The following is a 25,514-nucleotide window of genomic DNA, read 5'->3' on the forward strand; positions in this document are numbered from 1 at the left end:
GGTCTGTTCCGCTTTTATTTTGAAGAGCGCATTTTTCTTCTTCCTGCTACTCTCTCTTCACAATGTTGTGCTCAGGCATCATCGGAGGAACGGTAAAAACTTGTAAACACACTAGTTATTTATCATGTTCATCTGTTTGAATCCTGTAAGAAAAGAGTTTACATTGTGATTTACCTCATTATTTTTGTATTGTTTGTACCTGTTATTTCTAAGAGCTCCGAACTGTGAGGTGTGTGTTGAGCTACAGAGCATGCTAGCTAATGGCGGAAACTCTTTACCCGGAATGAGGTATGGAAAATGTGGAGTGTGTATAATTATTAGATGGGATTTTGTTTAAGAAAAAAGAGAATGCCATTACTTGTTTATTAGTTAATTGCACATGTCATCAGGTTAAAGCAATATATTCTTTCTGTGAACAATTACAATATATTGTTCAGAAGCATGTGATACACTTGTCATAATAGCTTAAAAAACATTTCATTTCATATTTCATGATTTTTAGTTGGTTAAAATGATTTGTATTGGGTGTGAACATGATAAATATGTGAACATGATTTATGTGTAAATTATTTGTGAAACTACAACGAAGCGTTTTGTATTTCTTCTGTTTTATTCTGTAATTTTCACAGTGCTTATGGTGCATGGTGCTCATTGAGAGGAAGAAATAAATCGACACCCGTTTGAAACTCTCTGCGTCTCGATCTATAAATCCAAGGGGCCGCTACAGCACCTAAAGTAAAACATTTCCACAAATACTTTCAATATATTTGGGATTTTATGGCTTGTATCTCCACCAGGATACGTTGCCCCTATTGAGATATAAAAATGGTCATAATGGTAAAAACAATTTAATGTTATATAAAGAGAAGTGATACATTCTTGCTTTGTCTGGTCATTAATATCACACATACATAGTTTCTAAACTGAGTTTTAACATTGCTATCCAAGCATAGACCTACCACAAGCTCCAGTTCTACCAATTCAAAGCACATACTATTGAACAAAGAGTCTGCTTCTCCTGGTGCACGTTACCTGTTTAAGGGTTAAATACTAATTGAACTAACGAGGGAATAGGGAACAGGTCACTAGACACAAGTGCAGGCTGGGAGTGATTGGCTGCTAAAGACACAGTGCAGTGCCGGGCTAATGAGGAAGATGCATCTCTTATTGTGTGAGGAGTAGCACATGAACACATAAGGGAAACACAGAACAAACCAAAACCCATGAACACAACACCTCTCAGTAACAACCCAGCATGAATTAAACTGTCCCAGAAAATATAACTCAAGTACACCACACCACAAGCTAACTAAGAATGCAAGAAAATCCTTCAAACATAATCAAATAACATACATGAGCAAAACTAAATGACCCAAAACCAAAAGAACCAAATACAAAGAGTCCCAAAATTATGAGTCCATGATACTGGAATTAAACTTGCAGCAGTCACACTTTACACAGAAAATTAAATCATTCCACAGAACACTTATAAACCCAAAAAGCTGTGAAAGAAAATTGCTGTCTCTCTCCAGGCTGAGGAGAAAGATGTGTGCTGCCACCGCACATACAGCTTGTTTTCTAACCTGATTGGGATCTCTAGCCTCTACCTATTCAGCACAGTCTCCATTATGGCAATAAGAGGAAAAAGCACAAACAATATATTTAAAAGGCTATATGAACTCCCAGCTGGCTGTCAGAAAATAAACAGACAAAACACTGAATATTAAGCATTAAATGAGCTATTCATAAATATATAGTATAGGTGCTTTTAGTTATATTATATAAATAAGCTATTCAAATGGATAGTAGAATGAAAAATTACTATTTTAAAAAGCAGTGGAGCATAACAATGTCCTGGTGGCAACTGTGAAAATGTCTGCACTCATTGATTTGTTTGGTAGAAAATTAAGAAAAGGAAGTCAAATCCATCAAGTTCACTCCAACAATCATTCAACAGATAATAACAGTGCTGCTCATGCTGATTCTGTTTTTTAGCAAAGTGCTGTGAATCTGGCAAATAAATGAAAAGACGAATCAATAGCAGATTGCTAAAAATGACCAACAATAACTGACTGCACTGACGAAGCAATAAAGTCTAAGAAGCCGCTATCCATGCTCAACAATCACCTCTGTGTTTATATTCCACTTGAATTGATTATCAGACACTGTTTGAATTTTAAACACTCTCTGTGTGTTTATTATTCTCTCTGTCGCAACCTGTATAAGGTTTTCAGTTTTAGATACATTAAGCTCATGATCCAGTTCTTCATCCTGCCGGAGAGACATTTATGCAGTTGGGGGAGTCCTGGTGACCTTGACATTTTAGACACTGATCATGTAATTGTAACATAACTTGTTCAAAACCATCTAGGGGCCTGTTTTGCATGTCATTTCACATCACCATTATTTTCTGTCACTCATCCATTGTCAATGACCAGTAATGGAAAAAATATTCACAAAAAAAATCTAATAGGATACATTACAGTGTTAAAAGTTTTAAAAAACAACACTGTATTGTAATATTGCAACAACAAATAATTTAAGCTGTAAATCCACTTTTTTGTTCTACTTGAAGCTGCTTGCAACAAAATATTTAACAGTAAACTATTTAAAATGAATGATAGATTTGACAGTATGAAAAGTAAAGACTAGCTGCAATAACTAGTTGATCAATGCAATTAATTGACAACTATATTCACAATCAATTCATCAGTTTGAGCGATTTTTAAGGAAAAATCAATATCTGGTCCTTAAATGTGAATATTTCACATTTCCTTATGGTATATATGATAGTAAACAGTAACTAATGGATTATTCCAGGAAGCAATCAACACATTAATTATGAGTTGCAGCCCTAAACAAAAGCTAACATTTAACTTTTCCCAAGCACTTTGAACCCATGTATACCATTCTCTCTTAAATTCAATACCACACACACACACACACACACGTACACACACACACACACACACACACACGCACGCGCGCGCACATTGATTGATATTTATTGGTGCATGTTGTGTAACTAGGAGCTCACTGGGTGGCAGGCAGCCCCTATAGCGGACTACAGCGCTCAAACACTGACATGCACTCCACTCAGAAGTTGAACGTGCAATTTTAACCACATTGGTTTTGGCTTTTCTCTGAAATCCCAAAGGACATGCCCGTGTATCTCCTAGTTGGTGATACACACTTTTATTTGGCTTTGACTCTGGGAGAGATGACATATCTGTATTCAAATGCATCGCACAGCGTCACTTCTCTCCAAAACTCGGCACGGACGATGTGGTACACCGGCGTGGCAATCGCTTCAGTTTATGGTATAATCAGTGTGTTGGGGCTGATCGGCAACATCACGCTCATCACGACGTTTTGCTCTGCCAAATCCATCCGCAATGTGCCGAATCTTTTCATGTCAAGTCTTGCGCTTGGAGATGTTTTACTGCTGGTGACCTGCGCTCCGGTGGATGCCAGCCGATACCTGACAGAGGAGTGGCTGTTCGGGAGAGTGGGCTGTAAAGTCATCCCTTTCATTCAGCTCACCTCTGTCGGAGTGTCTGTGTTTACTCTAACAGCCCTCTCTGCTGACAGGTAGGATACGGTTTTTGCTGTTATAATCTTTAATATTAACCCTATAACATGCATAACTTTAAAATAGCCTTAATGCCAGTCAAATGACCCAAACGTCATTTGGTTGATGTTGACAACCTTAACATATGTCCAAAGTTCATATTCATCATGACAATCATGGCAAATATTTATCCGTGTATTGATCAGGGGATATTACGCATGGCAGAGCCGAGTGCGTCTGTTTTAAGGCTGTTCACACGCGTAAAACCAGAGAACAATTTTAATACCTGAGAGAGAAAAAACATTTCCATTTTAAATTCATAAAAGGCTACAACAACAACCTTGTAGGAAAATTATATTTTAGTCTCTCTCTCTCTCTCTCTCTCTCTCTCTCTCTCTCTCTCTCTCTCTCTGTGTGTGTGTGTGTGTGTGTGTGCGTGAGATTTTGTTCATCCTCTTATTACCTCGACTTCACACGTCGTTTTTGTCGTTCAAAGAAGCAGGAATCTTATTAAGCAGTGCCCCATCAGACCTTGCCATTAAAAATGAACAAACTTGTGAACAAAAGAAACTAGATGAAACGAATAATTTGAATAAGGCAATTTTGACTACACAATCTTTCTTTCTATAAAAAAAAATAGTTTAATATTATTAAATGAAATGATCAAATAATTGAAAATTTGAAGAATTAATTCAATTTCATCTATTTTGAACTGCAAAAAAAGGAAAAAGAAAAAAGCTTGACTGTTTGATGGCATGCTGTGTCTTTTCTTTCACAACATTAGCTATTTTCCTGTAACGCTGAACATATGTTGTGTATTTCTCCTTCTTGAGGTAAGTCAATTTTGCATTATACTTCAAGGTTGCATAACAACCTTCAAACTCAGATCTGCATGCGAGCTATCTGTAAACACATTTTTGCATTATGTGTGACAGATTTGCTAGACAGACACTATCAAGTTGTGTTATGGGAAATGTAGGACACTGCTTTTGGAACTTGAAGCATGAAAGTCAGGATAACGTCAGTTTTAATTATTCTCTCTCTCTCTCTCTCTCTCTCTCTATATATATATATATATATATATATATATATATATGTATAATCTGTCTTTTGCAAGTCCTCTCCAGATGATTAAATGGACGTAAATCATCACGTTTACATACATACAAATATATGAAGGGTAGCCTAAAAAAATATTTATTGTCAGGGCCCTAAGTTTATAGATGACACACTAATTGTAATGCAAGGCAGACATAATTTTCTGATCTGTTATCCAGCAGCAGATTGTATCTTTAAGGAATAAGGCATTTTCATGATGTTACAGATGTCTGCTGTTTACTTGACATGTCAAAACATGTGTATGTTGTAAAACCAAAGTGTAAATCCAATATTTCTACAGACTGCACCCACCACTGTAAAATCAAATGCAGTTTGTTCACTTTCCATCTAAACTAAGTGATCACATTATAATCTAAGTATCTTTAAGAACACTAATTGTTTTGCATTAACATTAGTATAAATCAGTCTAAATCACACTGAAAAAGGTTTTGATATTATTATAAAACAACATTCATCACATATTGAGAAATGAGAAAGGAACTCTAACACTGTGGGCCCAAAAGTGTAGAAGGAAGAGGAAGCTAGCAGTTGTTTTTGGCAACGAATGGGGTGCCATGTTGGAACACAGTATCCAGTTTCTCTTAATGAGCAATAAGAAAAAAAATCCTGTAATTCTTCCTGGATTTCCCTCACAATGGCAAAAACAAATATTTATTTATTTATATTTATCATAGCTATAGTTACAGAAATAAAACAATGTATGTCATTTACTAGCCACTTGCCTGCAAGCTTCTAGTTTGCTACAGTATTTTTCTGCTAAAGTAATCACTGTTTACTTCTCATTGTGGAATAATGGGAGTGAGGGTAGAGGAAATGAGCGACAAGGCTCCAAGGTGTACCTTTATTTAGTTGGATAAGCATCTTTGTGTATTATTGGTTATCAATAACTTTAATTGTGTATCTTCAGTGGCAGGAAGGCATTCAACATGTGGGTAAGAATAGATCTGAGGTGAAATGGCTGCTGCAGAGGTGAGTGCTAATGGGTCCTAATTACCTGCTGGAGATTTCACAGTTCAGCAAACCCCTGTGACTGTAATTCAGTGTCTTTTGTCTTTTGGCAGCATGCCAAGCAGCATCATTGAGGAGGAAGCATCCAGTAGTGACACAAATGAAAAAGACTGTGGTGGCATGGGGATAACCCCAGACAAGAACTAATGCCTGCTGCCTGCAGTTGAATGATTGGAAGAGATTTGTTTTTCTGCAAATGATATGTACTTTAATTACATATTTCAATTAATGCTAATTATATATTTTGTAGCTGAAAATGTTTAAAGACAAAAGGGGTGTCAAAATGAATATGATACTGTCAGGGGAAACATTTGAAACTGGACCAAAAAACAGCAGTATTTATGAAGAAATGGGCACCAATAACAGACTTAGCTTGTGTTTAATTATAAAAGTACTTCTGTCTTTCTGTTCTTTTTCTTTTTCATGGTTCTCAATTAATGTATTATTATTTATTATTTAATTCTACTCGTTAAGAAGAAGTCCTCTATGTTTGTGAGTTAATTTAATGTGTCCTGCTGGTGTAATAAAAATGATGTTTAAAGAATATCTTAGCACATTTCATGATTTGCAATACCAGTGCAGTGATGTGTTACAGTTGTCCAACAGTGAGCGTGATCACTAAAGTGGACCAGGTCTCACTGAAGGATCTGAATGAATGGTTGTAATGCAATAACAATATATCAATCTAGGTAACAGTTAAGAGTCAGCTAAAAGCTACCAGTGTTATGTTATACAAACACAATGGGTCAGTGCTGTCTTGAAAGTATGTGGAGAAATCTCCACCAGGATAGAAAGGGAAACTAATTAAGCCCTCAGTCAAACATGTCTTGCTGGAAATAAGAAAATCAAACCATTTTGATCTCAGACATAGTCATCATACTTTTTGTAACAATGCATCAAATGATAATGTGTAATGTTGCTTGTAGCTGACTGTGCATCTCCCCTGGACTCTACAGAGCTTTCTAATGACTATCTACTTATTATTTAGCTATCATGATGCAACTTGATTCTTGTAGTTCACTCTCATCACTCATAGTGCTTCTTTTTGGCAGCGGCAGGAAACCCTAAAAACCAACTGTGCTCTACCTGCTCAGCACCTGCTCAGGTACTTAAACAGCAAAAGCTCTGTAACCTTTAGTCTTACACCTGGACATGGGAACTGCCAAAATCTTACTGTCTGTTAAGGCCATGAAGTCCTTTAGCTCAGATATGAATGGATTTTACCAAAGTTTCTCAGATGATAAAAGCAAGATTGGACATGCATTTGAAAGGTAAAGTTGGAATCGAGTTTTGTGAAAGAAAGACTTTATTGTATAGTATTGTTGGAAAAGGGAGCAAGTGAGGATTTTAAATCTATATACAGATTGTCAGGGCCACAAGTTGTGTATTGTTCTCAGAGGGACCCTGCAAATTCGATGGGACTTTTTATGTGACACCAAAGCAATTTTTTATGAATTTAAATGACCGAAATAATGTCTGGCTAATTTGTATTTTAATACAGAAATTGGTCCAAATGGCATCTATTACTATGATAAACTGTACAGATGTATTGTTTTAGCACTGAAAAAAATGAATGTGAAAAATGTTATGTGCATTTTTCTGGCTGACCTTGCATGCACATAATGTTGATAAAACGGGAGGAGCTAGAGTTTTCTATGGCTCGAGCAGTGTTGCCAAGATACTGTAGCAATCCTGTGACTCTATATGGGTATTTAATTCGTTTTCATTGCCATAGGTGCTCAATGTTACTTACTATTCACCAATCTGACATCATGTTTCAGCTGGATCCACGGTTAGTTGCCAGTTTATTAGGCACACCTAGTTAGAACTAATGCAGTCTAATACTAAAGTCCTGCAATAAATCACATCGACACTTACAGTGTAAGTGATGGGGGACAATGTTGCCCCTATTGGTAGGACTACAATTTATGAGTAACATTTTTGTGCGCAATACTTTAGTAGAAATTTCTGAGCAGTACTCGATATATATCAGATATATTTATGGAAGTAACAACTATTTCTTTGTGTTGAGAAGAGAAGTGGAGTAAAAATATCCTTTTTATCCAACTGGATATTCTATTTAATACACGCTGCTCTTCATATTGGGACAGAGAAATGCCATATTCAAGCACACATTGTGTGGATCAATTGTCTGAATCCAGGCTGTTGAATTGCTCAACACTGATTAATGCTGACTCATGTCATTCAAAACAAAGACCAAAACAAGCTGGTGAAAACTAAAACCTAATCCTAACCCTAATCCTAACCACAAAAATTAAACAACTATAGCCTAGAGCAGCAAACAACAATCAAGACCAAATATAGATAATCATACATATATAAATTAACCCTCCTGTCGTCCTCCTGGGTCAAATTGACCCGATCTCTTTTGACTGTTCCTTCCTTCCTTCCTCTTTAGTTAATTTTTCCTTTGTTTTTCCCCCTCCTTCCCTCTTTCTTTGCTCCCTCCTCCTTCCATGCTTCTTTCCTCACTTCCTTCCTTCCTTCCTTCTTACTCCTTTCCTTTCCTTCCTTCCTTCGTCCTTTCCTCCCTCCCTCCCTTCCTACCTTCCTTCCTTCGTCCTTTCCTCCCTCCCTCCTTCCTACCTTCCTTCCTTCGTCCTTTCCTCCCTCCCTCCCTCCTTCCTTCCTTCCTTCGTCCTTTCCTCCCTCCCTCCTTCCTTCCTTCCTTCCTTCGTCCTTTCCTCCCTCCCTCCTTCCTTCCTTCCTTCCTTCCTTCCTTCCTTCCTTCGTCCTTTCCTTCCTCCCTCCCTCCTTCCTTCCTTCCTTCCTTCCTTCTCTCCTTACTTCCTTCCTCCCTCCCTCCCTCCCTCCTTACTCCTTTACTTCCATCCTTCCTTCCTTCCTTCCTCCTTTCCTTGACCTGAGGACAACAGGAGGGTTAAATCAAATCAGAAAATCCAACATCTGAACTGCAAACATCAAGCTGCAAGCCATAATACACAGTTCAAATCAAGTTTTATCGCAACAGTACAATAAGAACTTTTCCCCCCCTATCTTTCAGGTATAGAGCTATTGTGAAGCCCCTGGACATCCAAACATCAAGCTCTACTACCAGCATTGTCTTGCGGGCAGCACTTATCTGGCTCTTCTCACTGGTCTTGGCTATTCCAGAGGCAGTGTTCTCCGACCTTCACACCTTCAACATCCCATCCACTAATGAGAGCTTCATCACCTGCGCCCCTTATCCCCATGCTGGGGAACTGCATCCCAAGATCCACTCCATGGCCTCCTTCCTCATTTTCTACGTCATTCCCCTGCTGGTCATATCTGTTTATTATACCTTCATCGCCTACAGCTTGATGACTAGCGCTTCCAACCTGCCTGTGGAAGGGACCGTGCATGCAAGGCGACAGGCCAGTGTCTAAGTTTATCTGAAATCAAATTGCATGTTTTTGTCTGCTACAGCATATATGTCTGCCATGTGAACCATTTTCTTATCTTCAATAATAAAAAAGAAATTAAATGGTAGAAATTCACATTTACTGTTATCTATCTAGGAATTTGAAGAAGTTGTTTTCATATAGCCAAGCAAGTCACCTTATTCTGCAGTAACGTCAGCATTGTATCATAGGCAGAGCAGATGGTCACAATGACTGATTGCTTCCTGCTCCACTCCTCTTCTTATCTAACTTATTAATATGGACACACACCTTCTCCTGCACGTTAGCTTGGACAAACATGCAAAGGAGAAAAGACCACCATTTACATCAGTTAGTACACTAGGTAGATAATTAGCTGGTCGGCTGCAAATAAAATATACCTGAAAACATCACTTTGGTCCGTTTAAATGCTGGTGTGGTCCTTACTCTTGAGCACCACTGCTAACAACACCCAGTCTGCCCATGACTAGTGGGCTACAGTACAGGTCACCTACTTTCAATCAAACACTGACATGCCACTCAAACTTTTTTCCCCCTTTTTTAACAGTAAAAATATTCACAATAGATAGAAAATGTGATTTTTGACTGCAATAATGGATGACTAAATATGATTTCAGTTGAGCTGATCAATGGATTGTACATTTTATGGTTCAGAAATATTAGTAACATTCATTTTTGATGAGTTTATTTTTTAATTAAATAATGATTAATCAAATATAATATCATAAAAATGTTTTTCTACAACCAACAGGTTGAATCAAGAAAGCGCTTGGCCAAGACTGTGCTGGTGTTTGTTGGCCTCTTTGCAGTATGCTGGTTACCCAGCCACGCCATCTACTTATACCGCTCCTATCATTACTCCCAGGTAGACAGAAAGCACTTCTCTATATTTATATAGAGTACACCTGTTTACATGTTTCTATCTGTTTGTATACCCTAGTTGTGTTTCATAAAGCTACTTTGTATATCTTGTTTTTTACAAAATTATTTGTATTTGAACTTGGATCCAGATTTATACCTGTAGTTGACTGGGTTTATAAAAATCAATTGTTTTCTACTGCCATTTATACTCCTTATACATACACAGTATGTACAGATTTAAGCTATCCACCAAATATATGAAACATTACTATAACATGCAATAATATATACAATATACAGTGACATTTGTAATATAATATTTTAGACATGTACTAAATTAATTAGTCATTAACCAGCTATGTAACTGTTAATGGTCTGTGTGGAAACACACACACAAACAAGCAAAGAAACAAACAACCAAACAAATGTTTAACAGGAATAATAAACAGTTATTGACTCTCCCAGAGTTAGCTAGATGGTTAAAGTTCACCCATCAGCAGGCAGATTTTACAAAAGAGTTTTAGTATCAAATGGTACAATACAAGTATAGTAAATAATGATTATGTCATCCAAAACTAAAAGCACTACCCAATTAAAGCATTACATCACACAAAAATAAAATAAAATACTCTGTTTACTAGCTATGTGGTTAATGGTGTTGAAGAAAAATCACTCAAGTCCTTGTTCAAAGTTTGCTGTGGTGTTGGATATTTATTGATAACCCAGGATATCGGTGAGCACAGTGACACAGAGTGAGTCTGAGACAGTGGACTGACCCAGAGCAAATGAAATGGAAGCATTTTATACAGTAAGACCAAGGCAGTGATCAGCAAATAAACAAAAGGCAGGAAGGGAGAGCATTTGCATTCAGACTTTACAGTGCGACACACAGGCAAGTTCAAATGATAACTCGGTGGGGGGAGGTGGTTCTTAGGTGGACAGTTAACAATGTTAACTGCAAGGAGTCACAACACAAGGAGGGTCTACATTCAGACAAAAGCCGTAGGTGGAATAATCAGGGGGCAGTAATGATCAAGGGCTATGACGTCACTAGCTCAAGGTGTTGTTCTCAGATGTCATTTGATTACATCACACCTCTGGCCATACGTGCATTTCTTCTTCAATGGTCACGATTGGTTGTTTTCTGCCATGCCTTCAACTGTGATTTAAAACTTGTAAAGGTAGAGCATTGTCTGATACTCCTGGGTATTGTATATACACGGAGAAAGCTGGCTAGCTAGATTCAGTGGACCTATGCTGCACAACAGTTTCCTCTTGTAGATGCTCTTGGTTGCCTAATGTTATCTGAGCATAGTGACACAAACTCTGCCAGAGCAAGTTTATGGGTACTTACAAAAGTGGGCCATTATAGCTCAGTGTGCCATATTATATAATTTTATTTCAAAAAGAAGTTTGTGCATGCAGGGAGGCAGCCCAGATGAAAATAGAGATGGTATGGTATATTACACAAATTGTGATTCTGCTTGTATCTAAATTATGTATTTATGTTTGTATGGGTTAGGGTCCATATTGCCTGGCTCTCCACCTTGAAAGCTTAGAGAAAATGTTTTTCTCAACCCTCTTTCTTTGACCTCCTGTGTCTCTCCCATGCATTAGGTGGACACTTCGCTGGTTCACTTTGTGTGCAGTGTCGTGGCTCGTATCCTGGCCTTCACCAACTCCTGCCTCAACCCATTTGCCCTTTACTTGCTGAGCAAGACCTTCCAGAAGCAGTTTAACCAGCAGCTATGCTGTTGCTGCCATATGATCCTCAGGCACTCCTCACAGAGCCCGACACATTATAACACACGTGTCACCTCTGTCCGTAGTACACATCACTCCATGGCAAGTCTGAGCATGATAAATGGCAGGCAGGTCTATCAGGAGGATTGTGTGTAAGGGAAATGTGTGTCTATTGGCGCTTTTCCACTACACAGCTCCAGCACGACTCGACTCGACTCGGTTGTTTTTGCGTTTCCACTAGGGATAGTACCTGGTACCTGGTACTTTTTTAGTACCTGCTCTGCTGAGGTTCCAAGTGAGCTGAGCCGATACTAAATGTGACGTCAACAGACTGCCGGCTACTGATTGGTCAGAAGAGTTGTCGCTGGAAGAGTCATGAGCCATCCCACACAAGAATCAAACCCGGCATTTTTAAATACCGGCAACAGCGTTACAGCCATACGGCTCAATTTTGTGTGTGACAAAAGCCACATACAGCAGCAAGTACACCACTGCCTCCATGTCCATATGTGTTTGTGTCGCGTATAAAACAAAGTCACGGCAGTTTCGCGGAGCCGTGCTATGATGACCCCGCCCACGTTGAGAAGGTACCTTTTTGTAATGGAAAAGGTCCTTCCTGGAACCGTGTCGAGTCGAGTCGAGTCGAGCAGTGCTGGAACTATGTAGTGGAAAAGCGCCATATGTGTGTGTGTGTGTGTGTGTGTGTGTGTGTGTGTGTGTGTGTTTACCAGTTATTCCTCATATTGTGGGGACATAAATCTGTTTACAGTCGTGTTGACCGTGTAACCAAGGAGGGGGGGTTGACTTGTAAATCATGCAAAGATGCCCCCTTTAAGGTTAGAGATTATAGAAAGAAAGTGGTTTTGGTTAAATGTTGATGTGTCATTTAACTGTAAATGTGTCGTGCTTCAAGTCACTGTGGAGGTTTTCCCTGTTAAACGAAGCCCACAATCTTTCCTTAACATTCATTGCATGTGTGCATTCCTGAACATTGCCATAATGTAGTCATGCTTTAGTTTCTGCATGTGAATATTGTGGACAAGCAAAGGAAATACATTTTCAGGTGATGTTTTGCAGTGTTGACTGAACCTATCTGCAAATGCCAGATACTTCTTTTAAAAAGTATTTCCTGTTGCAAATCAGTAATATGTAATGTGTTTCTAGGAAACAGGGTTGACCGTCGCCATAATGCAACACAATAAAATCTTTGACATACAGTCTGTGCCTGAATTTGAAACTGCACATCTTGAGTTTGTAATGCAGGCTGTAGTAAGTATGTAGTCTCCAAGGCCAAACTCAGATAACTGGAATCTGGGGTATATTCAACTGTCTCTGCAGGCTGTAACTGAACTCTATGTGTAAAATTGGTGGAGTGTCCCTTTATGGGTTTCATCCGAGCTTACAACTTCTGACAGAGGTGCAGAAGTTGGGAGAGGAAAGATATGAAAGGACTGCATTTTGCTTCTGTGAACAATAATCATCTCTAATGAAACTAAGTGAAAAAACATTTTTCATTAACAATAAAGAAAGAAAAGTCTTGTAAGTGTAATGTAAGAAAAGGCAGAAAAAGACGAGTCACCTGTGTAGTATCAAGATAAAGACACCTAAAAATAATTAAATAAACCCCTCTAGATAATAAACATTAGCACTTTGTTACAGTTTTAGTACCAGATTAAAGTTTTACCTGATGTTGAGAAAAATATAAAAGTTGAATCATTGTGCTGTGTAGTTTCTTTTATATTAGTGTACATTCAACTTAATGTTGATGTATATTATATATTATTCTGCCTGTCCCTTGTCACTGTATATGTACAATATTACTAAATGTCAGATACTGTGATAACTGTGAAGTTCAGCTATGTATTTAAATGTTAGTTGTTCTCTGGTTGCAGAATGTTTATTGATCTGGGTATCAGTTGCACACAGTGTGAAAACTAAACAGTGAATGTAAATGTGTGCATTTGAAATCATATTTGTATCTTTGGATTACACTAATAATGTGTGTTTATATTTTTGTAGTTGTGTGTGTGTTTTAACGCAATGTACATGCATTTACAGAATGTTAAAACTGTTGGTGTTTAGCTTGCACATGTTACACCATGCACTTCTATCACTGGTCAAAAAAAGAGTAATATAAAATCAATAAAAATGGTGGTCCATTTACTGTGCTAAATATTTCTTTCTACATTACTTTTGAAGATGTATAGTGAAGCTGGATACTCATGGGTGTCTTTGTACTATGGTTATGTTCAGTCTTAGTCCTGTTGACTGTGTATACACCTCAGAGTTCCTGCACCCGTGGCTTCACAGAGCATGATTATCCTGCACTGTCACATGCTAGATTTACAGTCACTCTATCACACCGCAATGTCCTAATTTGGTGTTTCACACAAGGTTGAGGATCATGCCCAGGCTGTGATGAGTGGGTGTATAATTCAGTCTGGATAGTGTTTGTTTAATTGTGGTGTGAGCACCTCGCCAAATTTCTGTCCTGCATGGTCTCAACCATCTACTTAACACGTTCTAGTCGTGCTCATTCAGTGGAAAGCCTGGAATATAAATATCGATTTGTTATTTTTAATTTAAGGAATGAAAGGAGCATAAATTAAATGAGTTTAGTTGAGACTAATAAAAGCACATTAGCACATGTCTGAAATCCCTTTATAATAGTCCTAAAGGAGTCACAGTAAAAGATTAAAAGAATAGCAGCAAAATGCAGAGGTCACATCATTGTTTTTTTTAAAATATCTGCACTGTGGGATGAATCAGCTGGGGTAATCAGAAAGTATGAGTACCTGTAACCTGAGGTGGCTCCAACGTCTTTTGTTGGCGATCGTTCTCACGGCGCTCAGTTATAGAATAAATATTTCAAATGCAATCTATGAGTGTAGTTACATCAGATAGTTGTTTGAAATTAGATCCACATAACAAAGGACATGTTAGGCCATGTGTAAATAAGATTGTGTTTGTAAAACAGGAAGTATGAGTACCTATAACCTGAAGTGGCTCCAATGTCTTCTTCAGTGTCTTTCGGTGGCGATGGTTCTCGCGTCGCTCAGCTGAAAAGTAAATATTTCAAAAGCGTTTTATATGCTGTTGAGTAAATTATAATCCATGAGTAGTTGCGTCAAATAGTTAGATCTACATAACCAAGGACATGTTAGGCCATGTGTGAATGAGATGGTGTATGTAAATGAGAATTGTTATTGAGTTGCTGTGGGATGAATTATAGGTAGGTATTTTATTAGCATGGTAATGCTAGCAGGTAGGTAGGAAAGTGAAGCAGCAATATGTTTATGTTTATTTGTACATTAATTGAAATATATGCATATAGGCATGAAAGGGTTAATCAGAAGGTATGAGTACCTGTAGCCTCAGGCGGCTCCGATTAACTCTGCTGTCTCATTTTGTGGCAATGTCCTCACAGTGCACTGCTGAAAAGTCAAGACAGTTTTTTAAAATAAGATAATGCATGATGACACCACTGGTTAACAAAGTCAATATATATATATATATATATATATATATATATATATATATATATATATATATATATATGAATATTGAAAAATTATATATAAATATTGAAAATTGAAATAAAGTGGACCCAATGCATGAAAAGGTGAAGCGAAAAATGAAAAATAACCAAAATCTGATTGTCAGAAATGGTGGCCTGTGTTGCTGGCTGTCTGCTGAAGAAGTTGGTTATAAACCTAGTAACCTGCTAGTAAGGCGCTATTACCACCAGAAGTGTGTGTGTGTGTGTGTGTGTGTGTGTGTGTGTGTGTGTGTGTGTGTGTGTGTGTGACAGAGAGAGAGAGAAAGTGAGAGTGAGTGTGCGCGTGTGTGAGAGAGTAGTAACATGTTAACCCTGAGACAAAGAGGAACATAATACATTAATTAATGTCGCAGAAGGATTATCACATGGAAGGCTGAATTGAGTAACTGACTTACTCACACTGGGCAATCGTACTGTGCCCAAGCACGTTTGCCCCCTAAAATCCGGATTATTTGGCTACTGTGAGCGCAAGTGTACCATGCTTGAGTACTTCATTCTTTATTTGGACCTCGAGAGCTAAACTTAATCCTGCCAACAAAAGAAGTATACTTTTTGTCATATCTCACAGGGGCTTTACTCCATCATTCCAATTTTTCACAACTTTGTCAATCAGTTTATTACTAATGACTTTATTGTTTTCTGTTTTGATGTATTGGTGTCCTGGCGGACCAGTCATTTTGAAAGCTTTGTGGAAAGATTGTACTTGGGATAAAAGCTGAAATTTGTATTAAAGGAAAGCGTTCTGCATATTCTAATTTTGAACAATATGGAAAGTAACTGTAACTTTCCTAAAATAATAATAATTTCAGATAACATGAATTACATAACTAATAATGTTTTGAGAAGAAACAAATTTACATGTTGCTATGTGTAATTTATTCCTGGCGTCCCGAGGGTAGTCGGTGGTCCTTGTATGTTAAATATTGGTAGGATGAGGGTTACTTAATCAAGCTGATAGAAATTATGGTTATGTACCTTTACATTTATCTCTGGCCTCATATTTTCAAAATATGGTTCTGCTTGCTATTTTCTCGTCATGAAAAATAAATGTTAGCCAAACAAAACCGAAATGGGAATTTTAATGTGTTATTTGGGAAATTATAAACACAGGGATGGACATTCTTCTCCTAATTTACTTAAAACTCTTAATTTACACTATTAAAAATTGAGTTTTTTGATTATGTAACAGAGAAACAGCCAGAAAAGTATGTTGGGAAACAGCAGTACACAATGAGTGCAGCAAGAGGGAGGCAAATCTCCTTGTAACTTCAGGCCTGTTTAGTATGTTCATTATATATGAAGGGTTAAAGTAATAATTTAAAATTAATGTAATGAAATACACAGAAAATTGTATTTTCCTTTTTGTTCTATTACAAGGATCAGTCTCAGAGTTCAAAACTAAAAGGGCAACAGTGGTTTTACATGGCGTCCGCCCGTTATTTCCAACTAACAATTTTTATGAGACCTTGGTAACAGCCTGCATGGATCTGAAACACAGAGCGAGCCTGCCATGAATGAAAAGCTCAAGCACGGATGCTGCTAATGTTGCTTTTTAGAGGACAAGCGCCTAATGTTATCATGTCTAAGAGCTTCTGTGGAACTATATGAGACATTATGGTTACTGGGAAATAATGGTATCTGGACACTTTATGATGGCTGTGAAATCACTTGGATGAAGGACATATATTATACCCTCTAATGTGTGCATTTTATAGAGTGGGGAGGAATACAAGACAAGAAATCAATACATTCACCAAGCAACAGTAAATTAAGCACATTTACAATTATAGTGTGTTTTTATGAAGTACCGTATTTACTATCCACTCTGTCCTGCTGTTGCTGCTACAGGTCTTCATAGACCATTAGAGACGGTGTGGCTTTGCCTTGCAAATACATACACAAGATCAAGCTCAAACATACAAAAGCATAGATTTCTGTCTTTTCTGCAACCATCTGGCTAACAAAGCTTTCTTTGGAGGATAGCATGTTCTTGTATAGTACCTATGAAAAACATTCACCCCTCCCCTGGAAGTTTTTATGTTTTATTATTTTACAACGGTGAAGAAAAGTAGATTCAATGTAGCTAATTTACTAAAATTATAATAAACAAAATACTTGTGCTTGAGTAGTCTCCTCTTTTAAGTCAGTATTTAGTAGATGCACCTCTGGCAGTATTGAGTCAGTGAGGAAAATTCCCTTTGAATGTTTGCATTTACTGTAAGGATGCTGTAGTTTTTCTCCACACTTCTTTGCAAAACCAATCAAACATCAGTCAGAATCCTTTTTGGGTTCCTGCCACATAATCTTAATTATATTGTGATCTGGACTCTGACTAAAAAAGGAAATTAACCTTGGTTGTTGTTTTCAAACCAGTCATGTGTAGTTTTGACTTTAATCTTGGGCTCATTGTCTTGCTGGAAAACAAATCTTCTCCCAAGTAGCAGGTTTCTTGCAGACTGCATCAGGTTTTCCTCTATTTTGGTGCCTCTCACATAGTTACAATCAATTAAAATCAGTTGATTACTCACAGCTGATCTGTATTTAACTAATTGCATGACTTCTAAAACCAATCAGCTGCACCAGTGGTGATTTAGGTGTGTCCCAAGTGGGTGAATACTTATGCAAACATATGTTTAGTGTGTTATATTTGTCATTAATTTAGATTACTTTGCAGAGATCTGTTTCCACTTTCACTTTAAAGAGTGTTTTCCTGTTAATCAGCATCACAAAGGTACCTTATTAATGAAAGGTTTAATTAAAAGCTGTACATTTATAAAACATGAAAACTTTAAAACAGTTTGAATATTTTAAAGGCTGTTTGAAAATGAAATTTTGAAGAATAAGATCAGGTTTGGGTTGTTGTCTTACTTGAGTAACAAGGCTTAAGTGACTTGGTTTGACATTTTTATTTTTCACGTCAAAATTTAGCAGCCCTTGTTGCCCTCAAATCATGCAACAAGTTTAACATTTTTCTGTTTGAGTTCGAATAACAAGAGAAAATACAGATTAACAAACAGGAATATTTGTGAAAAGTCCATCAAAAGATGAACAATAATCCATACATCCATAACAAGTTCAAACTATAAAAATAATCTTTTAATATAAACTACATATTCAGTGCACAGAACAAATGTACAAATCATAAAGTTCACACATTGATTGAAACATAAAGGTAATCAATTAACATGGTCATGTGAGTTAATATCTTAATTAGTTAAAATGATCAGCATAAATAGGATTGTAAATAAATTATGAGCGTTTTTTTCTCTGCCTCCAAACACCCTTGGCCAGCAGGTTGTCGTAATTTATTCCACCACAGGACTTCTACTTTGGCCGTCTGCATCTGTGAAGAAAAGAGGAATCACTCAAAAAAAAAGAAGCATAAATTTAGACACAGCAGACCTCAGAAAGTCTTCCACTCTGCCAGCTTTCAGTCTGGATGATGTGTGACTTAGCAGGAAGTTTTTTGTATTTCCAAAACCATTTTCTGCTGCTGAATATGTGATGTTGCGCTCAACAGACACACAAATGTAAATAAATTAATATTAAATTAATGCGGTAAAGATACCCCTTTACTTATGCTTGATCCTTTGAATGATTTCCTCTCAGCATTTCCATTTTTCTTATACTTCCTATGTATGATAATGACAAGGACATGTCTACAGTAAGTATGGTCCTTCTCATGTGTCTAATGTCACTTTTGAGTACAGATAAGAGTATATGGGGAATGTGTCCATGGTAAAAGAGCAAATCATTATCATTATATCAAAGTCTCTCTGTGGTTTCTACCTGCAGGCGGATTGATCAAAACGTTGATGCTTTAGGGCGCAGACGGAAGAGTTGAGATGACAGGGATGGATCGATGTTGGCTGACGAATGGGCTCAGGCCTCGGAAGACAGTCACAGCGCTCCACATCTATCTCACAGTCTGGCATCCATGAAGTGAGTGGAAACTCTAAGCAAGATGTAAAAATGGTTTATTCAAGTCACAAAGACAATATAAGTACAATAAATTAATTTCCATCTTGTCAGCTGAGTCTCCATCACTATGAAAAAAACCTCCTTCACAAATAATAATGATGGAATTAGAATATTTGTTAATGGGTTTTTAAGAGGATAATTAATAGATTGAAATTAATTAAGGTATTTTTAATGGGTAATTTGCATGATTTAAAAGCCTTTTAAAATATGTGCAAAAACAATGAAACCACCTGTTAATGTACATCTTAAAATGCCTTTGTGGAAATTTCTGTTTTGTTTTCGTTTCTGTTCTGTTAAGTTTTAGTCCATTATAAGTTTTTGCTTTTAACCCATAAATGTACCTAATTATCAAATCAAAGACTTTTAAAATTAAGTTGTGGGTCAATGGGAAAGCTGTGTAGGCTGAAGGTTGAAGGTTCGATCCCAACTTCTCCAAGTGTCCTTGGGCAAGATACTGATCCCTAATTTAATCCTGAAGGCTGTGCCATCAGTGTGAGAGTGTGTGTGTGAATGATTCTCCTCCTGATGTGCAGGTTGGCACCTTGCATGGCAGCCTCTGCCATCATTGTGTGAATGCGTGTGTGAATGTTTGCACGTAGTTTAAAATGCTGAGTGGTCAGAAGACTAGAAAGGCTCCATATAAGTGCTGTCCATCCACCACTTGAATTAAGGAGTAATTAATGGTATTTTAACAGATTCTTGTTTCATAGTGCGTACTATAAAAATGTAACAGTGGTTATACTTTAAAACTAGTGTTCAATAAACAATCTAGATATAATGCTGGGTTTTGGATCACAAAATGCTTTTTAAACAGACAAGATGGAGAATTCTCTGTGAGAATGTACTAGGACACAGTGATGCTTTGGGCTAAATGCTAGCATTAAAAGTTATTAGGATACGTCCTCTGGGAGCCACAAATTTGTACAACATTTTAAGCCAATTTCTTCAACATTTGTAGAGACATTTCAGTTTGGACCAGAGTATTATTATTTTGAATTCCAATTTAAAATACAGTTGGTGTACATAAAATCTGAAAACATTATGTTTTTTGGACTTCTTCTAAAAAGCTGCAGCACACATCCAAGAAGCCTTTCTATATACAGTATATATTTGCATACACACACCTGGTGTGCTGGAAGGGTAAGGTATGCATCTGTCATTTGAACAATCCCAAATCAGCCCACTGGCGCAAAGTCTCCTGGAGTCCTCTGCATCTGACAGCTGTCCGATCGGCGAGCAGCTGCCAACGAAACAGATGGATTAGAACAGAATTTAAAAAAAAACAATCTTACCAAATTCAGTTGGGAAATAAGCCTGATGGAGGTTTTGGACTCACCCACTGCTCCTGTGAGATTGAGCATCACGTCGTATTATGGCAGGCTCCATGCATCTGCATTCTGTATGATTGGCTACTTTTATAAGCACAGGCTCTGGTATAAACTTGAATGGAATCACACTAAGGACCTGAAGGACACACACACACACACACACACACACACACATATGTCTAAGAGCTTTTGACTCCTGAAAACTGAAAGCTGTTTCTACCATCTAAGATCCAATACTCGAAAGGATTTGGTCACTCACAGTTTTATTGACATATACAGTAGTTGTGTTTCTGCAGGTGACACCCTCTTGATTGCAGCAGCCACTGCACCTGTCAGTAGGAAAACAAATTCACATCTGGGTAAAGTGACATGCGTGGCATAATGCAGAAAATTAAGTGGGTTGTTATAACTGTGGAAAATTTAAAAATATATTTAAAAGATCATGTTTGGTTAGAGGTCAAATTGATCTACAGTACATGAATACTGATTAAAATAAATCATTCCAATAAATCAATATGCAATCTAACACTGTAGTCTAGCACATAACATTCCATAAAACCACAAGTAATTTTTACACTTTGAATCTTATGAAAATGGTTTTGTAAATAGTTTTAAGCTAAGAGATTTACTGTATCATATTATACATAAAATGGGCTTTTGTTGTTTGTGTTTCAATGCCACCAACAGCTGCTAGATACTGGCTCCAAAAAGTCCCTGGCTCCAACTGACTCACATTGAAAAAGTGTTTCTCTCTAGATGCACTAAGTCACAAATAGTTCTTCAACAAGTCATTGTGGTCTCAATTGCCACATTCATGCGCTCTAATAACAGTATTAGTGGCCATATTGTAAATGATTGCTCCAATAATAACATTTGAAGATTTCTAGGAGCTTTGATGTCTGCCGTGTGGGTTTGGACAACTGTGATTGACAGTTGGCTCATCTGCTGCTCACCCCAGCTCCGGGACTCGCACTGAGTCAGATTATTGTTGTGATATTTCTTTAAGATTACTGTTTCTTGGTTATGATTCTTGCCCTGTTGGCACAAATGAGCTAAAATAGCTAACATTAGCCCAAGTTTGCACATTGTTTCCACATCTGAATCTGGTTTCGTGTTCAACTAGTCTTGCATAGCCAGACCAATCTCTACACTTTGTTTTAGCACTGTGTCTGTTCATTCTGCCATAGGGTTAAAAAACACTGACTTGTTTGTATTTTTTATAAATTTATCACAACCCTCTTGGGTGGTGCTAAGCCCAGGATGCAGCAAAGGTGCCCTTGCAAAATAGTGTCAGTGGGAGTGGGCAGCTTGTTTTGGTTGAACATTTGCACGTGGGGAGGTGAGCCCTAGTATTAAAGTGACTAAAATGCAACATAAAACAGTAAAAGACATATGTCGACTATGTGATATAATTTTTGCTGATAAAAAACTTCTCATAGCAACAAGGATTTTGAAAACAGTAACACTCAGATAACGTAAGGGGAATTAAAGACTAATGTTTAACAAACCTGTGGACGGACACGCAGGGAGGCTTGAAGAACATTGAGGGGTCGGTGCCTAGCTCCTTGGCCACGTCGACACATGTTTCCCTGGGCATGCACTGAGTCCTCTGCCACTCCTCATCTATGGCTAAATGGGAGATGGACAATGTTTACAACCACATTGACACACATACAGACTTGTACACTTGAACATGTGCTGTATTTTTTTATCCAACCTCTAAGTATCTCCAGGCTGTAAGATTCAGCAGCGTAACGTGTAGAGCGGTGAGACCCTGCTGAAGGAGGAGAGGATAGGGTCTCTGTCTGGGTCTCTGGCTGCTGCAGTCTCATACGACACTTCCACAGCTTCCAGTCGGGAAAGTCTGCGAGCCTCAGCAGCTCATCAAGGCTGGACGCTGACCGCACCTTCCTTTCCCACTGCTTCATTACCTGCAGAGATCACAGTGAGTCATACATAAGAAAAACCTCCTCAATGAAGTCTAAGTTCCACTTGATGTAACTGAATGTGTTTTGGGGATGGAAACTTTGTGGTCGGGGAGATGCGGTCACTAGCTGTCTCCCACTTGGAAAGTAATGATGAAATCATCCAGATTTGAACTCCTACTGTAAATATCATATATGTTTGAAATCATTGGGGTGACTTGATGAGGCTGCAAACAGTTTTGGAGGTTTAAGACTGGTTTTGTAAACCCCTCAAAATGTGGGCCAAACATCGGTATCAACTAAGGTCCCAGACCAGATTTCTCTTCCGATTGTCAGGAGGGGTGAATTAGGGATAAATCAGCCCAAATTTTCTGAGCCCGGCTTTAATCTCTGCCATTGCTGGCTGCTTTTGGTACTACTGTTGTGTCTGTGCATGAATGTCATACCAGAGACACTAAATTAAAAAATCTAGGTATACTGTGAAATAGAGAGATAGATAGATCTATAGATTTTGGTGCTCTTCTGACTTGTCCTCTAGATCCAACATTACATTTGTGGTTCTTAGTGAATACCTTGGCAACTATGTAGACTGCCATATAATCCTATGGAGATAGTCCAGTTTTATTAATACCCTGACTTAAATTCTTATGCAACCAGCAGGTTTTTGGTTTACATTCAACAAACAATCTTGACAACTATTGGATGGATTGTGAATTAATTTTATTTATACAGCCTCACAGAGCCTCTAGAGAGACTGTAGACTGTTTCAAAAAATATTCATGCAAAAGCACATAAGTAAAACATAAGAAACTGCATTCATAGCTACATTACCATGCATTATTATTACCAACATGTGTCTTACACTAAGGCTGAATTCATATGACGTTTGCTTCAGTGTGGAGTTACTTGGAGCACTTGGCCTGATGTCACACCCATTAGTTAGAGTGTGATTATCAACAGCTGCTCCGGTCTGCCTTTAAACCTCTCTGTCTCTAAACACTGCTCATTCTGAAGTCTTATGACGCTGCCACTGAAGAGTTTGGATTTATACACTAGAACGATGACATGCATATAATGCCTCAACCACCAGCATGCAGTATCAGATTGTCCTTGGCAACTCGCCCTAGAGGAGAAGAGCTATGATTCAGGAGTGGGAGAAAACCATAAAAACACCTGTTATGCTACCACAAAAGGGCAAAGTTCCCATGATGACACAAACCAGAACAAAATCGAAGCAGAGTAGATTTTAATACTAGGTGGTTCGCATGAGATTGTTATGAAATGCAGAGTCAAATGCTGAAGTGTATTTTTTTGTTTTGGATGAAATCTAATGTAATAATGTGTGTGCCCTAATGAAATAAATCATTTTTTACTGTTATTAATAGGTAGTTTGGGACAAGAGTTTAATCTAAGGGAGAGAGGAGTTAAAATTTTAGGACTTTGCAGGCTCATTTTTGAGGTAGGAAAGCCAAAGCCTGATACTGGATGGGAAGTCTACAACAAGGCCGGAGGCACAGCAGAGAGGATGATTATGAAATATTGCACTTGTCTGCACAATGTTTGCTTTATTTCCTCTGGACAACTGTAATGATCCTTCTGATGTATTCAATGTGTTGCAGAACAGGGTGGGGCAGGCTGACTGGCTGACTGCTTCCACTTAAATCAGAGAAGCAACAACAGAAAATAAGGAGGTTTCCCCTCTGTAATTTCTACCGGGGGATAGACCCGCTAATGAGAAACAGCCTGACAAACGCCTGAGAGAGGGACAGGAATCGAATGAGAGGTAAAAGCGAAGGAAGTGAATGGGGAGATTACAATAATGAAGATGAATGACAGCAAGATGAAATCAATCAGTTTAAGTAACAGCATGAACAAAGGGAGTGAAGTGGCTCAATAATCCCTCTGATGCACATACAATGTGCATTTTTACTATGTCTGACGTGCATTTGACTGTTTACTTAAGAAGAGCCACATGCAAGCACACGCATGATTCATATTGATTTTAGTTTCAGGGGACAGAACACAGTTAGCACATGTTAGTGTGTGGCACCGGCAGCAACTGGTCAAGTGTGAGATTTATGAGATAGTGAGGGGAAAGAGGGAAGAGGCTACACTTGTAGAGTGTGCATTACCACAAAATTGCAAAAAAGGGAGTGAAATTAATCCTTTGAGTGTATCAAGAATTTAAGAGGACTGCAACGGACAGTGTTAGATAATAAATTAAAGATATCTTTATTGAAATGAGAAACAAAATCTATCTTTATAAACTACAAAAAGCAATACAATTCAAGGAGCTTCTTAAGTTGCTGCCTTTATAAGCTTTTTTTAAGACAGAGGTTACACTTGAATACATAAAGCCTCATGCCACACTTACCCTACTTCCTCCTTCTCTGTGCATGCTGTGGCCCACATTTATCCAGCTCAGCTCCACCAAAAGAGTTACCAAGCAGGAGATTCTGCAAAGAGTCTGTTTCATCTTCATCATCATTGTCCTCTTGACTCTGCTTGCTGTCTCTGAGAAGCACTCAGCAGTATGAAGTTGACTCCTTTTTACTGCTGGAAGAAACCACTTAGAGCTGGCTGCCTCTCTGACTCAGTTTCCCAGACCAGCTGAGTCCCTCAGACCACACACACTCAATCCTCTCAGTCCAGGTATGTGCAACAGAAACTCCCAATCTTCCAGCTGCGCAGAAGAGCGGGTGTGTGTGTGTGTGTGTGAGCCAGACGTAACCTGTCACAGCAACCCAGACACCCGTGGGCCAAATGGAGAGGGCTAAAGAGGCTTTAAAACATGCACGTCTTACTGCTGACACTTTGATGCAGAACCTGAGGTGTCCAGTTAAGTAACAAGGCTACTAGGAATTAGAAGCTTAAAATTACCTTTAAAAATGTTTTAAAGTTTCCTTTGAAGACTTCTTATCCGCATACTCTCTTTTGTCCAAATGGATTGAAGGCCTGAGAGATATTTCAGAGCCTTTTTTAAAAATATCCCCACTTCCTGAAAAGCATGTAGAC

The 25,514-nt window shown here is 38.1% G+C and overlaps 2 protein-coding genes across 2 annotated transcripts; one reads left to right on the forward strand and one right to left on the reverse strand.

Annotated features, from left to right (window-relative positions):
• Window positions 1–3,283: 3,283 nt before the first annotated feature.
• LOC128360208 (gastrin-releasing peptide receptor-like) lies at window positions 3,284–11,862 on the forward strand. Its single transcript, XM_053320624.1, has 5 exons — window positions 3,284–3,591; window positions 8,724–9,075; window positions 9,854–9,967; window positions 10,190–10,192; window positions 11,581–11,862. Exons 1-5 carry the CDS (start codon window positions 3,284–3,286, stop codon window positions 11,860–11,862), a joined length of 1,059 nt encoding a protein of 352 aa, XP_053176599.1.
• A 6,583-nt stretch (window positions 11,863–18,445) lies between these two features.
• Window positions 18,446–25,032, reverse strand: vegfd (vascular endothelial growth factor D). The gene is made up of 8 exons (XM_053321036.1): window positions 24,874–25,032; window positions 22,292–22,505; window positions 22,083–22,203; window positions 20,834–20,903; window positions 20,583–20,710; window positions 20,371–20,486; window positions 19,055–19,220; window positions 18,446–18,608 (listed from the first exon to the last, which is right to left on the reverse strand). The coding sequence occupies exons 1-8, from the start codon at window positions 24,985–24,987 to the stop codon at window positions 18,590–18,592; spliced, it is 948 nt and encodes a 315-aa protein (XP_053177011.1). The 5' UTR covers window positions 24,988–25,032; the 3' UTR covers window positions 18,446–18,589.
• Between the last annotated feature and the right edge of the window lie 482 nt (window positions 25,033–25,514).

Source organism: Scomber japonicus, chromosome 1 (genome assembly GCF_027409825.1).
Source record: "Scomber japonicus isolate fScoJap1 chromosome 1, fScoJap1.pri, whole genome shotgun sequence".
NCBI classification, from domain to species: domain Eukaryota; kingdom Metazoa; phylum Chordata; class Actinopteri; order Scombriformes; family Scombridae; genus Scomber; species Scomber japonicus.

Excerpts from the sequence above, each read along its gene's own strand:
- LOC128360208 (XM_053320624.1), top strand. The coding sequence starts at position 3,284 with ATGTGGTACACCGGCGTGGCAATCGCTTCAGTTTATGGTATAATCAGT. Across the intron at positions 3,592-8,723 it reads ACAGCCCTCTCTGCTGACAG|GTATAGAGCTATTGTGAAGC; the intron begins GTAGGATACGGT and ends CCTATCTTTCAG. Across the intron at positions 9,076-9,853 it reads CCGTGCATGCAAGGCGACAG|GTTGAATCAAGAAAGCGCTT; the intron begins GCCAGTGTCTAA and ends TACAACCAACAG.
- vegfd (XM_053321036.1), bottom strand. The coding sequence starts at position 24,987 with ATGATGATGAAGATGAAACAGACTCTTTGCAGAATCTCCTGCTTGGTA. Across the intron at positions 22,204-22,291 it reads CAGCCTGGAGATACTTAGAG|CCATAGATGAGGAGTGGCAG; the intron begins GTTGGATAAAAA and ends TCTCCCATTTAG. Across the intron at positions 20,487-20,582 it reads CAATCTCACAGGAGCAGTGG|CTGCTCGCCGATCGGACAGC; the intron begins GTGAGTCCAAAA and ends TTTCGTTGGCAG.